The sequence below is a fragment of the Ixodes scapularis genome, unplaced genomic scaffold (genome assembly GCF_016920785.2).
Source record: "Ixodes scapularis isolate PalLabHiFi unplaced genomic scaffold, ASM1692078v2 PGA_scaffold8__174_contigs__length_109621045, whole genome shotgun sequence".
In the NCBI taxonomy this organism is placed as follows: Eukaryota; Metazoa; Arthropoda; class Arachnida; order Ixodida; family Ixodidae; genus Ixodes; species Ixodes scapularis.
Window position 1 is genome coordinate 48515442 of NW_024609883.1, and position 17706 is coordinate 48533147.

The 17706-nt window shown below is 46.4% G+C and overlaps 1 protein-coding gene and 1 non-coding gene across 2 annotated transcripts in view; one reads left to right on the forward strand and one right to left on the reverse strand.

Annotated features, from left to right (window-relative positions):
• The window catches only part of LOC8030934 (putative ATP-dependent RNA helicase TDRD12), a 95214-nt gene that overhangs the window by 58958 nt on the left and 18550 nt on the right, over nt 1-17706 (forward strand). The window contains exons 21-25 of the mRNA XM_029972386.4: nt 4532-4736; nt 11126-11276; nt 11890-12000; nt 13912-14173; nt 14871-15062. Of these exons, the coding sequence (XP_029828246.3) occupies nt 4532-4736; nt 11126-11276; nt 11890-12000; nt 13912-14173; nt 14871-15062 (921 nt within the window). The remainder of the gene's footprint in view (nt 1-4531; nt 4737-11125; nt 11277-11889; nt 12001-13911; nt 14174-14870; nt 15063-17706) is intronic.
• Nucleotides 5848-5929, reverse strand: Trnas-aga. Its single transcript has one exon. It is a non-coding gene; the product is annotated as a tRNA-Ser (tRNA).

Below are 17706 nucleotides of genomic sequence, written 5' to 3' on the forward strand. Positions count from 1 at the left end.
ACGCTGCGGTCAAATGCGTATATAACCATGTTCCATACCACACATTCTCCTTCTGACATGGATGAAAACGAACAAAAGGCTCGGCATGCTGCAGCTCACCGTCTTTGCAGACAAGCACCACCAGAGCTTCGCCCCAATCAACATCATTCACCACGTGAAGACGCGTTTTTTTTTTTTTCCTTACACGAGCACTTGACGCCAGACATCAGATGGACATGCGGACATGGCTAGCCCCTAAGGATCTTCGCCCTTAAAAGTGGAACGGAGAAAGACACGTTCATCAACATGCTGGCGAAGATCCCACTCCGCGGGACGCCATATTTGAGCACACTGCTCGCTGGGCGCGCTCAGACTGAGATCACACTTGTGACCGGCAAATCTTGATATGGTGTGGAATGCATCTTCCAAAAGTACAGTGGAAGCTTGCCGTGGACACATGCTGAGCAGCTGTGCACTTGGCTATGGTTGCCAGCGGGTACCTCCCCTATAGGGCAGTTTCACAAAATGGCTTTTTGCCTTTTTAGAGCGCAGCTCTTAGGGGACTGTTCCCGGCTTGAGCGGCGGCGCCGTCGGCGTAACCAAGGTCACCCGACCCCCCCAACGTCACGTGACCCCCACGGTCACCCCAAGGTCACGTGACCCCCAAGGTCACGTGACCCCTCCCCCAGGGTCACGTGACCCCCAAGGTCACGTAACCCCCCGAGGTCACGTGACCCCCCCCCCCCCCCCCCCCCCCCCCCGAGGTCACGTGACCTCCCCGATGACGTCATCGTCACTGATCACGTCACCGGCATCCGCATCGTCATCATCACTGATGACGTCATCAGTGACGTCACTGATGGCCTCACCGGCATCCGCACCGTCATCAGCACTGATGACGTCATCAGTGACGTCAACGATGACGCCACCGGCATCCGCATCGTCATCGTCATCATCACGGATGACGTCATCAGTGAAGTCACTGATGACGTCAGCGACATCCGCATCGTCATCATCACTGATGACGTCATCAGTGACGTCACTGATGACCTCACCGACGTCACTGATGACCTCACCGACATCCGCATCGTCATCGTCATCAGCACTGATGACGTCATCAGTGACGTCAACGATGACGTCACCGGCATCCGCATCGTCATCGTCATCGTCACTGATGACGTCAGCGACATCCGCATCGTCATCGTCATCATCGCTGATGATGTCATCGGAGTCCGCATCGTCATCGTCACTTGACCCCCCAAGGTCACGTGACCCTCCCCCCCCCAGGTCACTTCACCCCCCCCCCCCCCCCCAGTACCCTTCCCTCCTCCTCCTCAAGAGCTGCGCTCTAATTCAGTGTTACAGGGAGTTGTAAACGGCTTTCACTTTTTCAAGCCATGTTCCAACTTGTTGATGAACGGCGTCCACCACCTCTACCTTTTCTTTAGCATCAATAGACCGAAAATAATTAAATAACCAGGCATTGTAAACAAATGAAACTTTCTGGGGCTACTCTCTAGATGTTGGTGGATGTAAACATGGCATTTCCCAAAATCAGCTGTTTTTGCAGAAATATATTTTTTCTGGGTAGTGTTCTCTCTTAAAGGGAGACACTGTTCTTTGAGGCAGAAATATAAAAAAAAAAGTTTTGAAATCGTGTTTTTTGAAGATTGATTTTGAAAAAATGCCTTATTTACATCCACCAACATCTAGAGAGTATTTCCAGAAATAGTTAATTTTTTATAAATTATTTTCGGTTCACCAATCCTAAAGAAGAGGTAAGGGTTGGGGCACTTTGAATGCATTTGTCTCCGTTCCACTTTTCGGCATAAATTTCACTTGAGGAAGACTATCGTTTTCCTATTGCACAATAGAGAATTATTCGTAGGTGGTATTCTGAGATAGAATTTTGTGAGGGACATGCCTGGCTGGTTAGTTTTTCTACTTTAACATTCTTTTATGCTAAGAAAACTACAACTGTAAAAAAGCGCAGACATGAAAAAATAATTTTGATCTTCTTTAGAAGTTATACACTCATGAAAAACATGGCAATATAGCAAAATAACTAGCTGGGTATGTGCTATGGGTATGTATTCCTGTGACTATATTATGCGTAAGAATCGTGAACTTTTATTTTATTTTAAAACTAGTTTTTCTAAGCGAACACGCTGACTTCCATATTGTAGCATTCGTAACAAGTTTCAGAATTGACATAGGATAATGAAATATGGCAGGGATGGGCTTGCCACTCAATCTTCCACTGCAAATTAGATTGAAATCAATCAAGTGGTACAGAAGTTGACTTTTGTGGATGTTTTTTTATAGTATTTCTGAGTGAACTATTTACACCCTTTACTATTTTATGGAAGCCATGGGGGGGGTCTCCACTTGCACGTATCTAATCTTAATATTTTTTTCTTTCTCTGGTTGGTGTATGTGTGACGTATGCAATAAGGGGTACAGATATGTTGAATAGGATATCAGGCTTTTTTAGGTGCCTTTGAGGCATCCTGCAATAAATAATTTTGAAACTGCAAAGTAAGTGTCCTAAATGAAGCTTTTTAGAGCTTTCATTTATGCCTTATTATTTTTCGCATACCTTTTAGCTCACTGATATATGTTTATTTTCTTATTTCAATATTTCAACTTGTCTTAATCTTTCCCATAATTTTTGGGAATGAAATTTTCAATATTAACAAAACTAATTGGGTTATGTCAAAACCAAGTACATATTTGTAGTCGGATATTAATGGCAAATAATCTATGTAAATTTCATTTGAATTGAATGACACGTTATATAAAAAAAGCTTTAGAAGCAGTGTTGCCCAGAAAACACTATTCTGAAAGGCTAATTTTTAATCATCAGTCTCCTTTGTGCGAAACTTACGGGTAATACTTGTAGTAGTCAAAAAGGATGCCATAGAGAGTTTACAGTTTATGAATTAACCCTTCAGAGAGTTATAAAATGTACACTGCATGGCACTGTTACCACATACATAACTTCGACACTTTTTCGCATTTTACTTTGAAAGCGTACTGGCAGACATCTAAATTGACCACTTGGGTTAGCACATTGACCTAGCATTTTCCACCAGTGTAGTAGTTTTAACTAAACACGACTTAACTAAACACGACAAAGTCGCGTTTAGTTAAGTCGGCAGGGTCTTGTTTTTCACGTACCTCCTTGTGACCTTCACGGGCTCACCAAACAAAATTGCAGGAGGACACTTAAGCTTCGCTTTTAAGAGTGGAACGCGGCAGCTAAATATAAACCCCCGCTTGTTCCCTAGCCGTGCAAGCATGTCTGCATTGCCTGGTCGGTAGCGTGTCTTGCTCACTACTGAAAGGTTGTAGGTTCAACCTCACTTCGCCTAGAATTCTTTGAATTTCTTTTTTTAAAGCAAATTAAGGACTTATTGATTAATCAGGATTGATCAGGATCAATCAGGTCACGATTAAGGACTTATTGATTAATCAGGATTGATCAGGATCAATCAGGACACGAGTTCTTTAAGGCTATCGCTTTAGAAAAAACAGAGAAAAAAAAATAAATAAGAGGAAGGCATTTTGCATTTTAATGCTGCTGACTGTTATCCTTCTCGATAGGGAGGGGGACCGGTCACTCTGACATGACGACGAATATTCTGTGGGCCAGTCAGGGGTTCTCTGCAGTTCCCCGAGGGCTCGGGGGATGAGGAAGCATCAGCAACGCGGTGCCCGTGACCTCAAAATTTAGAAGACGTTTAATTCCCTTCGTGGAGAAAAAATGCTAGATTTATTTCAACCCTGCGGATGAAGTCAGTACACAGCATCCGTTTCCACGGCATTCCTTAAATTTAGTAAGAGACGTTGCAAGTTTTTTTTTTTTTTTTTTTTTTTTTTTGTTATAGCATGTTATTTTCTTTCAAACTTCGTCCTTTTTATGCGGTAGTGGGCACGTCTTGGATTTCTCATTTTTCTCATGAGCTGTTTGAACGCAAACGCCGGCGTTTGCGTTTGAACAGTTCGCAGATACCGCCCCGGTAGAGAGAAAGCCGGCCACCCTCGCGTCTGTTATGGTCACCGACGCGCCATTGCTCGCGAGCTCCAAAGTTCAAAGCGACCGAGAACCACCGTTTGCGTGCAGCCCGAGATATAAACATCCATTCCTCTGCTTCGTACGTAACCTGAGCTCCCCCGTACCAGAGGCGTCTTTCTTTTATTTCGTTTTATATTTAATAAACAAAAATTAGTCTTCAGCCTGACTTTGGCACGAAAGGAGGTCTGTGTGTTCTCTTCGCCAAAAGAACGTAAAACGAAACAGCGTCTACCCATTGATTGGCATGGTGGCAGCGCGTCAAGCTCACAATCACAGGGTCGGGGGTTCAGCTCCCGTTCGGGGCGCGATTAAGATTTCCTACTTTCTTCTCAGTTCATTGCTCTCTTGTACAGATTGCCCTCCGAAATCTCTGTCGCACGTTCGCGACAATTTGTGACATATTCTGCAAACAAACTTCATCGTGTAAACGCATCGCCGCCGAGAACGAGAGGAGTCTGTTTCACTCGGCTGCAGGTGGTGCTGTGCCTGGGCAACACACTGTGGCTCGACCCGCTGGTGAAGAGGACCTACCTGGACCAGATCGGGGTGACGGTGAACGAGCACCACGTCCGGTCCTGCCTCATCAACCAGGGCATGGCGTGCGACAACCCGGACCACGTGACCCAGCTGCGAAAACTGGCGGCCGACGCAGGCCTCGACCTGCCGCCCATCGCACCCGGTATGTGCGGATTCAACAGAACACTGCTTAAAAAAAGAAAAACATATGCAGAGGAAAACCTTTTTTTTAGACAGCCTGGATGGAAAAAGAATGTCATAAAACAAATTTACAACAAAAATTTTTTTTAGAGCTTATTTACAGCGCGAGACGACTTTTAATCAAGCGAGGTGTGACGATCCTCCTTTCCACTTTCCTCTCTCTCGCCTTTGCGCGCTCTGCGGGAAGAAGTAAGCCGCCTGGGGATTGGGCTCGGCTGCCCGGCTGAAAGACGTACGCGAGCCTCGTGCAACCAGGGGGGGGGGGGGGGGGGGGGGGGGGGAGGGAGGGAGGGAGGGAGGGAGGGAGGGAGAAGAGAAGGTGTCGCCACGCGACCGGTTCCCATGCACCCTCCTTAGAATTTACGGCGCTCCGTGGGGGCCGCCATATTAAAACTTGATACCAGTCTTGTTGCATCTGTAGGTCGACTTTAAGTTAGAGCTGACATCAACATCAATGTACGCTGGAAGCTAGAGCCGGTTTGCTTTTGTTGTTTTTGTTTGGTCGGAGAAAATCTAGCAACAACGCACGTTCAACATAGCGCCGGTATTGTTTTGGTTTAAAGCCACGCGAGAAACTCCGCTCCACGGTTTGCGAGCACATGTAGCAAGGACGTGACCGGAGAAGGTGCCCCTGTGATGTTCCCGGAAGACGGAAAGTATCATTCGTAATCGTTGTGTGTGCTTTGAAAGCGAAGGGAGTCACAGGATCCACGAGTGCGCAACCACAAGCCAAGGTTCACTACAGCGCTGCGTTGACTTCGGCGACCTCGTTCTGTCTGGTGCAACACGGCTATGCCAGCGATGCGACAAAGACCTGAAACGTTCGTGGTGTGTGGTGTGGTGCTTGGAGGTAGAAACCCACACTAACACAAAGCGCAAATTGGCTATTGTGGGGTTGAGGTTCAACGGGTTCAGTCCCGTCAACGTCAGCTGATCCAGTCCACCTCATCCGGGAGGACGCAGCGAGTGTTTTAGGGGCGAAGCTCCTTAGGGTCTAGGCTTGTCCATCCAACGTCCGTGCTCACGTCAATTGCCATCTCATCTGCCCTCTTAAGAAAAGAAAAAAATGTTTGCGCAGTCAACAGGATTCGAACCTGTGCGGGGAGACCCCAATGGATTTCTAGTCCATCGCCTTAACCACTCGGCCACGACTGCGGGACGAGTAGGGGGCTCTGAGATGTGGTGGTAACTCAAGAGCTGGAGATGTCATCGATGAAATGTTGCATGTAGCCACTCAACGTCTATATAGAAGAGGGCGCTGCAGTCAAATGCGTATATAATCGCGTTAAACTTTGCATGCCTTGGCTCAACGTTTATAGACGAGAGGGTGCTGTGACCAAATGCTCAAATGTGTATATAACCACCTTCCATACCACACATTCTTTTTCGGACATGGACTGTTGACTTAAGCGGTGGAGATGTGTTCCCACGGCTTGTAGCGGATCCAAGCTGATCCGCTAGAAGAACCACTGGCTCTGCATTTCATCAATCATAAAGCAGTAATAATGAAGTCGAAACGCAACGCAGAACTCAGCACTACCTATGAGGAAGGAAAAAAATATCAGCACCATCAGCACTACAGTGAAACCCGTTTAGAACGAACCCTTGTACAGTGAATTATTGTCGATATCGAACTCTGAGATAATTTAAATAAAAATGCATGTAAAAAGTACTTTTTATAACGAACAACCTATTGGCTATATCAAACTTTTTTCCCCCCCGGGAAGCCTTCCAAAACGCGCAAACAATCATCTTCTAGCATGTCCCCCCCCCCCCCCCCAAAAAAAAAAAAGAGTAGGAAAGAAAGAAAATTTGGAAAGCTCAAGTTGCAAACAAAATTGAACGAAGAGAAGCGATTTAGAAGCAGAGAAAGCTGAAAAATATGCTTTGCACGCATGCACGAAAAAAAAAAAAAAAAGCTTTCATCCCAAAACTGTTTGCCCACGAAAAGAAGCAATTCAAAAAGGAAAATGAGCTAAAAAAAACTGCACGCATGCAAAAAAAAAAGTTTTCAATGCTTTGTTACAGGGCGGAAGCGAAGAGATGAGAAAGAAAGAGAAGCTCTTGCCTTACAACAAATGCATCGTGAAAGTTCATTGTAAAAGGTTTTTGCTATATCGAATTACTTGAATATCGAACTGATCGTAGCGTTTCCTGCTGTTCGTTATAAATGGGTTTGACTGTACCTATGAACAAAATCAGTATCATCAGCACCACCAGAGCTTCGCCTCAATCAACATCATTCACCACGTGGAGATGCGGTCATTTTTTTAAAAGTAAATCTTTCTTTGTTCCATTTCAAAATGTGGAAGATTCCCGACGCATAATGTGAGTGAAAAGCTGCAGGCGTTTTCAACAAAATGACGTCGTTTTAATTGAAGAGTGGAGTCCGGATTGGTTGTCCTAAATCGGCCGTTTTTATGCTTCGTGTTGTTGCTGTGTTTGCACAGCGACGCACACCGCTCGAGTAGATGATTTGGTCCTGCAAATGACCGGTTATACAGAATTTCAGGGAAACTTAAAGGGGTCATGAAACGCTTTTCCAACTTCTTCCTGTTTCGCTTTCCTCCTCAACTCATAAATCGCGCATTCCACCAAACAGTTAAAGAAGACGAAAAGGGGGAGTCCCCTCTTGCTCGCACTCTCGTTTGTGTGATCCCGGACACATCCATTCTCCCCCTAGAAGATTAGCCCGTCGCTCAAAATTCAGACAAAAGTTGTTTTCCCCACCCCGTTCATTCCGAAGCTGACAGTGCTGTTGAAGCTACGTGCTCGTTGGGCCAGCCACACTTGCCACGTGAGCGTGGCAAATGTGGCTGCAGAGAATGAAGTCAGGTGATTAAAGGGAGGCGGCTGATTGGTCCGGCAAGCGCGTAGCTTCCACCACAATGTCAGCTTAGGGGTGAAGGGAATAAGTGAGGTCCGGTTGCGTGTGACGTCAGTTTGGACCCGATAACGCGCTTTTGGGACCGCGGATGTATCACAGTGAAAAGGCAGAGAGGTTGCGAAGGGGAGGAGGTACGAAATAGTCCGCTCTGTTTTCAAATTTTCGCACTGAAAGTCAGGCTTTTGACTTTCTACCTTTTTTCTTTTGGTTCACTGAACGATGTGCTATTAGTAAAATCCCAATCTAAAATGATTTATCCCAACCCAAAAATCGTTTCATCGGCCCTTTAAGTCACCACTGATAGTATTTTCCTTTAAATCTCGTGCGAGTTTGTTGCGCTCATCATGCGGTGTGAATAAATTGGGGCAAGATTTCCTACCTGCCCTCAGATGCATGAACTGAGACCATTTTTTACGTAGTGAACATAGTGCTTTTTTTTTATTTTGGTGAATTTATTATGGTACAATCACTTGAGAGTTGAGAAATTCGGGAGAGCGAGCAAGCTTTCCCACCTTTGTCTCTTTTCTCTCTGGCACTGCCCTCAAGTTTTAGTTTCAGTAGTCATACCTACTAGCAGTGGCGTACCAATTTGTTTTTGAAGGGGGGGGGGGGGCAAATTAGACCCCCCCCCCTTCCCAGGACCGGGGGGCGGTGCCCTTGGTATCCCTTGGGTGCCGCCGGCCAGTGTTTGCCAGTAGTTTCAGCGGGGGCAAAACACATGCCTTGCCCTCCCACTCTGAAAACTGGGGGGGCAAGCACCCCCTTGCCCCCCCCCCCCAGTTTGTACACTCATGCCTACTAGCAGGTACAATCTGCCCTAAAGCGGGTAAAAGACTGGTAAGTCAGGACGGTGCGGACTTCGTGTTTCGCGCTTTTCGCAAGGTGACTGGGTAAGTGCTTTTGCGAGGTATGCAGAATATGCAAACGATTTTATGCCCGTCGTTTGCGTTTCTCCAGCAAAATGAATAAGATGATCTACAAAGGCTCAATTACAAGCCAAGATTTACGACAACAGTGTGTTTGATTTGGTGATCCTTGTGATGATCTACAAAGGCGCAATTGCAAGCCAAGATTTATGACAACAGTGCATTTGATTCGGTGGTCCGTATAGTTGTATTTTACCCTGCTTTCTGCAACGTGTCATAACGAAAAGCTGGAACGGTCATGGTTTGTGATGGGCTGCCGGTCGACAGAAGCCCGCATCGGCACTGAGTGCACTTAGCACCTTTCATTCGCGGCTTGCCGCCAGCTGATCTGGCTCTTCGACGGTGGGGAAGCGGCGAGAGTGACCTCTGAAGTAAATGTAAATCCTTGTTCATCTAGTTATCCGGTGTTAAAGTGTGGAAGATATTCAACGTGTGCTGAGGGTGGGAATTCTACGAGCGTTTTGCCTTGAAAAAACAGTGAGTGCACAGGCGAGCTGGTGGTCAAGTATTTTACATCATGATCAACGTTTAGCCTTGCTTTTGTAACCGAAACCAGAGCAGCGAGATAACTGCCTTGCTTACTCCAAAATGATGGAAGCAGTACCTAAGTCGTCAAACACCCGTTCTTAGGGTTTCAAACCAAGTAAACAAGACAAATATAATTAAACTTCGTTGTCTGTATGCAGAAGGACTTATGTAACACAACAATACATTCTCTTTCCAAAACGAAAAAGAAAGTAAAACTCAGTCCGCCGTATACGGCAGCAACTTGTTCGCTGCAAAACCTATGCTGGCAATGTAAGCGGTTTTAATATGACCGCCTCCGTGTTGCGCCACGCTCCCTTTTCCTCCTTCCCCCCCCTGCGTACGACCTCCGCTCAACTTCGGTGCACGCTGTGTTCTTGGGTTTCTGTGCCGGTGGTGGTGGCGGTGGTAGTCTCTGCGTCTTTTGCGACGGATACGGAATCGAAGCGTAAACTTGTCGTCCGCCTCAAGTGGCTGGGGCTTTGCCCCTACGAGGACACGCCTCAAAGACCAGCAAACCTCCCCGCGGAAACCTCTTTTTTTTTTTGGCGACATGCCCACGGACGGCGGTGCCAGCGGGTCGCAGCTCTCGCTCGAGTCGTACGAGACAAAACGAAAGTGACGATTTTCTTATACTTGTTGTTTCTCATACATCAAAATATTTTGCTAAAAAAAAAAAAAAAAAAGTGCAACAAAAAAAACCAAGATTATTAATAACTTTTAGCGCAAGCACCACGTGACTATAGTGGTCGGTCACGTGACTGCTAGTGGCCACTTTTCCACGGGCTCCCGTGGGCACTAACTACGAATTAGTTTCACACTGTATATACAACTATAAAATGTTTTTTTATTGTAAGTTTCTTTTTTGACATTTTTTTCCCATTTAGGCTGTTAAAAAAACTTTTTTTTTGCCTTTGCATATGTTTTCTAAAGCTGCAGTCACACTGCTTCATACATTGTGCAAAAGACGTGGTGTTCGTCGCTGGCACGGCAACAGAATTATCTTCAGATACACCTCGAGCACGGTCGAAGCAGGTTTAGTTGGCGATGCTGTTATTAAGCATGCTTTGATTAGTGCACGTCCGAGGTATGGCCTGAGTATCTCCTCTAATTTATGTGACTCGAAGTCTCCTAGAAAATTTGTAAAACCGGTCATTTTTGCTTTGTGGGGCCGAGGAATTGCTTCGTTAAACGGAAATTGTAGTACTGTAGTACCCTAAGAGATGCCCCACTCCCAAAAAATAGCCCACCCCTATTTTTGGCATGATTTGCTTTTTTTTTTTCAGAAACACCGAAAGATAGCCCACTTTTAATGATTGCAGTGCCCCGGCCAGTAGTGACCTCGTCGAAAACGGTGTTACTTAACCACGGCAAGAGACCAGCGAACATTTGCTGACCGGGAAAGACAGTTGTCTTTAGTTCCTCGCCCCTTCCTGCCATTCCAAGTTTTGAAAGTTACAAAATCTAAAACTAGCATTTTTTTTCTTTTTTTTATGGCACATTGAAAGTTAGTTTTCCTCCCTTATTTTCGTTCGATTTGCTATCGATTTTAGGTGGGCAATCTGTCGCGATGTTACGGCAGTTGGAGAAACACATTGAACACGTAGGATATTGACAGGGGCTTTATTTTACTTCGTTAAATGGGCGTTGTCACAGTAGGGGTGAAAGTTATAAGGGTGTATTTTATAAAGATGCAGGTATCTTTCACTTTTGTGTTCATACCCATACAGTTAGAGAGAAACATTTTAATTTCAGTAATGCTGCAACAAAAGTCGGTAGGTTGTGGGAGACCTTTCTGCAGGGCGTAGACACTTGCATCAAAAATTATTTTTAGAACACTTCACGGACGCCTACAAAAAATATTCTTAGGATTTCCCCAGCAGGCATTAAGGGGTTTTGTAAAGAGACGTTTACCCAGTACAAGACGGTGTAAAATGGTATCGCATTTCAAGGACAATCTGCGCAACGATTCTGGCAACAATTTTGTGTGTTCACCCAGTGTTTTTACTCCAGCAAGAAAACCAAGAGCTGGTGGCACTTACAACGACGGAGCTGGTGGTCCCCGTTACGCGTTCCTGGAACCGGACTGCTACACCAAAGTGTACCTCTGGAAGGTGGTCTCCCCAGATCTCTTCTACGTGCAGATTGCCAAGTTTGCTGAATGGTGAGACCGCTCTGCCCGTCGCTCACATCTTTGAGCATGTGTGCCATCTGAATTTACCCGGGGCTCCAATTCGGAAACTCGGCGAGATTGCCGACCGTTGCAATAGCGCCAGCGCTGTGCTGCAATTAGCCAGTGCCAAGGTCAAGCGCGTCCATGGCCACTCGCAGCCTTCGGTTATCTCGCCGACTCTCTCTTGCCAAGTGTCCAGCTTAGAGGCCCTGTTAGGGGCCGTTCCTATAACTTGCGAATCTGCAGGCGTGGCCTAGCCGAGGGCAGCAGTCAGTTGAATTCAGCGAGTAAGACTGCAAAACTCTGAACTTCTTGGGCCCCATGTGCATTGCTTTTCTTACGAAGGCTGAGTTCATAACTTTCAGAAAAATTTCGTAGCATTACCAAATTCTGGCAGCCTTGCACAAAAAAAAAAAAAAAAAAAAAGACTCTCTCTACGCTCCCTGGAAAACCCAGAAGTAGTCACGCGTGGCCTTTTCTCTATTGAGAAGAGACCAAACATTGCAACGTGCCTTTTTAGCTTGTTTCACTCCAGTAAATGTTTAGATAGTAACCGCCTTGCTGGATATTATATTGCTTGCACCTTGCTTCCCATGTGTGCCAGCCTGGAAGAGTTGGAGGACACCATTGAGAAGCACATGTCGCAGGGAGGGCCGGAGTGGCTGGACCCCGCTCACGTTGGAGACCCCTGCATCGCTCGTTTCGAGAACAAAAGGTGCCACTGAAATGCTCTCACTTTTCATGATGGGTGTTTCCACTGAAGGCATTTTAGAGCGCAGCTCTTAGGGGCCCGTTTCCGGCTTGAGCGGCGTCGCCGTCGCCGTCGGCGTAACCGCGCGGTGCATCATGGGAAATGTCCCATAATGCACCGCGCAAGCCCCCCCACCGGGGTCACGTGACCTCGTGGGGGGTCACGTGACCCCCTTCTCAAGGTCACGTGACCCCCTCCTCGAGGTCACGTAACCCCCCGAGGTCACGTGACCCCCGCCGATGTCGCGTGACCCCCCGATGACGTCATCGTCACTGATGACGTCACCGGCATCCACATCCTCATCGTCATCATCACTGATGACGTCACCAGCATCCACATCGTCATCGTCATCATCACTGATGACGTCACCGGCATCCACATCGTCATCATCACTGATGACGTCACCGGCATCCGCATCGTCATCGTCATCATTACTGATGACGTCACCGGCATCCACATCGTCATCGTCATCATCACTGATGACGTCACCGGCATCCCCATCGTCATCGTCATCATCACTGATGACGTCACCGGCATCCACATCGTCATCGTCATCATCACTGATGACGTCACCGGCATCCACATCGTCATCGTCATCATCACTGATGACGTCACCGGCATCCGCATCGCCATCGTCATCATCACTGATGTCACCGGCATCCCCATCGTCATCGTCATCATCACTGATGTCACCGGCATCCACATTGTCATCGTCATCATCACTGATGACGTCACCGGCATCCACATCGTCATCATCACTGACGACGTCACCGGCATCCGCATCGTCATCGTCATCATCACTGATGACGTCATCAGTGACGTCACTGATGTCGTCACCGGCATCCGCATCGTCATCGTCATCATCACTGATGACGTCATCAGGGACGTCACTGATGACGTCACCGACATTCGCATCGTCATCGTCATCATCACTGGTGAAGCCATCAGTGACGTCACTAATGACGTCATCGGTACCCGCATCGTCATCGTCACGGATGACGTCATCAGTGACGTCAGTGATGACATCATCGGCATTGGGGGTCACGTGACCCCCAAGGTCACGTGACCCCCCCCTGGTTAGTTTACCCCCCCCCCCCCCCCCCCCCCCGTGCCCTTCCCTCCTCCTCCTCAAGAGCTGCGCTCTAATTCGGCGTTACAGGGAGTTGTAAGCGGCTTTCATTTTTTAGATCTGTCTTTGGTACATTTTGGGTCGACGCTTTTTCCGAACTGATGTGTGTATAAAGGCCAGGCTCGCACCCAACGGTACGAGCCCAGAGGCACCTACGGGCTTGTGTCGTCGGTGGGTTTTTCGCTTGAGGTTGCCGGATAAGTGAGGCTAGCTTAATAAATCCCTTGCTGGTGCGGCCGAATATTCGGCCGCAGTCGAGTATTCGAAAAGGTCGCAGGTATTCGGGCAAAAAATGGCTAAGCGCTGTGCACCCTGCACGGCGCTTAGTCATTTTTTTTTTGGAGTACTTGCGACCTTTTGGAATGTTCAACTGCAGCCTAATATTCACGAAGTGCCGAATAGGAAATTCGAATATGAGTAGAGCAGATTCTATTTGTATTAGAAATTTCAAATATTTGCACACGCCTAACAGAAACACACGACGCATCCTGTGTCACTTGGCTTGATGCTACATTTTTTTTAGAATTTGAACTAGCACCAGTCCCGTGTACGGACTAACAGAGTTTCAGCACGTGTTTACACTTTTTGCCAACAACAGTGCGGGTTTGCACCCTTTTCCAACGACGGTGTGGGTTTGCACCCTTCGCCTACGGCGGCGCTTGTTTGCACCCTTTGCCGAGGATGGCGTGTTTTTGCACCTCTTTGCCAACGGCGGCGTGCGTTTGCACCTTTTGCCGACGATCCAGGTGGTACCGGGCGCACGTGGAGAAGATAGCAGAAGACGGGAACGTGGAGGTGTTCTTCCCAGACTACGGGGACACTGCAGTGTGCCGGCTGGAAGAGCTGTACGCTCTGCCGCCGCAGATGCTCCTGCTTCCGCTGCAAGGCATCCAGTGTCGGCTGGCCGGAGTTGCTCCGGCTTCGGACCAGTGGACCCTCGAGGCATCTTCCGCCCTCGAGGATTTCGGATACAACGCGGATAACTTAAACAAGATACTCCTGCTCAGGGTGGGTGCATTTATTTATTAAAGCATGAAACGCTTTTTAACGGAATTTCCCGATCCCAGAATTTGCCCGTCCGCCCGTGCATATCCGGCTAAATTTAGCGGGGAAATCGACTTTACATGACCTAAACACCAATCCAGTTTCCCCGCTAAATTTAGTGGAGGGAAATCGACGTTGCACAACCTATACAACAGTTGTGGGAAATATGCGTCATGTGACGCACAAATTTCCTCTCCCCGCCCCTATCTTTCCACTTCCCTCTCTCCCCAACCTACCTCTAATCCCTACCCCTCCCTCTTTTTTCCCCCTTCTCCTCCCCTCCCTCCCCCCATCTCTCCCTCATTCCCGTACGGTGCACTGCCTCACCTTCTGTCTTCCTCGGTCATGTGATGCACCAATTTAGGTTCCCCAAAATTTATAAAAATATGGGCTCTTTACTCCCGGAACGACTGTTTAATGTCTACCAAACAGTTGAAACAGTCGCTCGTAAACACTGTATTCCATGCATTATATTTGAAGTTAAAGTTCACCGCCAATTTTTATTAATTGTTTTACAAAAATGCTTTTAAAGCCGGAAGTATTCATGATTAAAAATCTCTATCTCTACATAACAAATACAAAAATCTCGCCGCCCGCAAAAGGGCAATTTATCTAACTAGTCAACGCTAAAAAGCGCTAAGTTGGCAACACTGGCACCCAGGTGTTGCGAAAAGCCGAAGGACACAAGCCAGGCTCCTCTTGCTACGAGGTGCTCCTCTTCGACCAGTGCGGAGAGGACAACGTCAACATCGCCAACGAACTCGTCAAGTGCGGCGTGGCACGCGCGTCGGAGCTTCCAGTGCCCGACCTGGACGCAGAGGCCCTGCAGCCCCCACCGTTGGAGGAGGTGCAGGTCTGTTCTCTCTCTTCAAGTGTTGCTAGCATACTACTTGGGTAGTACTTTAATTACAGTAATTGAATTACTTTTGTGGTTGTCGTGATTGTGGTGGTTTGTAGTTGTAATCTTTTTACTAAAAGTAATTCTACATAATTTGTGATTTAATTACTTTTTAACTAAGTAATTGAAAAATTTGAATTGCAATTACAACCATTTTTTAAATGGTCTTGTCATGCTAAAGCTTCATCCTACAAAGTATTTTAAAAATTTTTTATTCTTGGTTAGGGGGGGGGGGTTTACAGATTGTTTTTAATACAAAGCAGTGAAAGCTCGACTAATGCTGTCTGCGTGGTTGAGCTATGCGGCCCGGGGTACGGAACACAGGGGGCTAAACGTTATAATAAGTCAGTTATTAACTAAGATTTGTTAATAAATTTTTAATTAGTGACGGTAAATATATGGTTTTAATTAGACTTTGTGAGTATCATGGAAAACCACTAAATCAATAAACTTTAGAAAGACTTGAGGTTCATTAAAGCTACCACTTGTGCACCAGGTGCAAGGCTGCCGGAGAAGGAAGAGATTGTGAGTATGCGAGCGTCACGAGCAGGACAGCATTTCTGTAGCATTCTGAATTCCTATAATTGTTTTCCCACACATTTTTTTACTCTCAGCTGTTTTTGGACTTCTCCGGGACTCATATTTTAACAATCCAATCCTGGTCCCGTGCAAACCTTTACGCTCCAAAATTTGAGCTGGAACATTTTTATGCTGGTTCATCTCTGGTCATGACACTAGTTTCCATTGGGACACTGCTACTGTAGTATGTAGTCACTTGAGCTCGCAGTTTTATTGTAAATACTAGAAGTGCATCAGTCTACAGTAAGGTTTGAACAGAGTGTGAGCATAAAAAACTTGGCACGACTGATTTTAATGCAAAAGCATTGACTGTCCCATAAAGCGAGCCGACACCATCAGATGTCGCTCGCTCCATGGGACAGCCGACATCATCAAATCTCGTCGCCGTCACTTGGTCTGCCGCCCTCCAAATCGCTTACGTGGGGTTCGGGCTTAGCAGTTTTAACATGCCGGAGTAAATTATTACTTCTGCTTAAGGGGTGGCACCACCTTCAAATGTCGAATTTTAAACCAGTTGCTCAATATTGATGAAATTTGGTGGGTCTATTCAACTCCTTGCTTAAATGCACTTTATGACGTTTCATCTTTGTAGGACTATTTTCCAATAAGCAGCAGGGGGAGGTATGCAGCTATTGACGTAGGCCGCCTCACTTAGCGAGAGAATCTGTCGTATATAATTGCCACAAAATATTGAGCATTTCGAAGCTTGCCCTTAGCTAGAACATATGGGGGGTGCAACTGTCTATTTTTTATCCTGAAATCTGCTTTTTTTCTATGCAAAATGGCAGTTTGAATAGCATTCCAGATAATGGGGCATTTTCTCCTCATCAAAACCCTACTTTTTGGCAGTAAGAGCTCCATTCAGATAGAAAAATACCTGTCTACATTCCTCATTAAAGTTTGGTTCATAAACCTCCACAGCGAAGAATGAATTTGGCAATTCATTGAAGTTATAGATTTCCTAAAACAAAAGTTGTTGCAAAAAAGGGAAACCGCGGAAAAACCTATTTGAAGTTTCCACACCACTACATTTGATTTTACTGGTGTTGGTAGCAACTAAAAGTTACCAAGAGCACAGGTGCTGCCTTCTGCTTACATCCAATCTCTTTTATGGCTTTTCTGAGTGAGTCCGAGCTTTGAACACATTCTTCAAGTGTCATTTTGTTGTTAGCATATGGACATTGGTTGTGAAACAAGTGAGGAATTGGATATGCTTGCAATAGATCACTTGCTAAATCCCTAAGTGCCCTGGCCTGCACACAAGGAATCATGGGAACGGTGTTCCTTCAGCTTCCTAGTGATCGGTAATTTCGACCAATTCAATGGTTACACACTTTTTGAGTGTGGTCTGGAGTCACCCTGAACAAGCGTCGTGTAGAGTCAAGGACCTGTCGCATCACTTCTAAAATTTCTCGTCAATGTCAGCATTTCTGATACTGTGCATGCAATCCACCTTTCAACCTGGCCTGGACTGCAGAAATCTCTTACAATATTATCATTCTCATGATTGTCGTTTTAGCGGGAATTGCAAAGCCGAGAATTCATAACGATCAAAACCAGGATTTAGCTTGGAGTCAGCAGGACTGTTTATAGCTTTTTAACGTCTCTATCTTCATATCAGCGTCTTTAAAGCTGCCTGAGAATGATAATATTGTAAGAGGTTTCTGCAGCTCAGGGCCAGGTTAAAGGGTTGATGGCAAGCACAATAGCAAAAACGCTGACATTGACGAGAAAGTTTAAAAGTGTTATCAGAGGTCTTCGGACCCTATATGACGCTTAGTCAGGGTTACTCCGGATTACGCTCAAAAGTGTGTACCGTAAAGTTCCGAAAGAGTGCACACCCAAAAAGAAGAGATAAATGGTGAAAAACATGGGGTGGGCTATCTTTGGGAATGCCACAGCAAAACTTCATCAAAAATTACTGATAAACATCCTTGCACCAGCTACAAACCTGTGACGCGGGAACTGATACCGGAGATCACGAACGCAGTAAGTTTGCATTTCGTGATGTGATAAACAT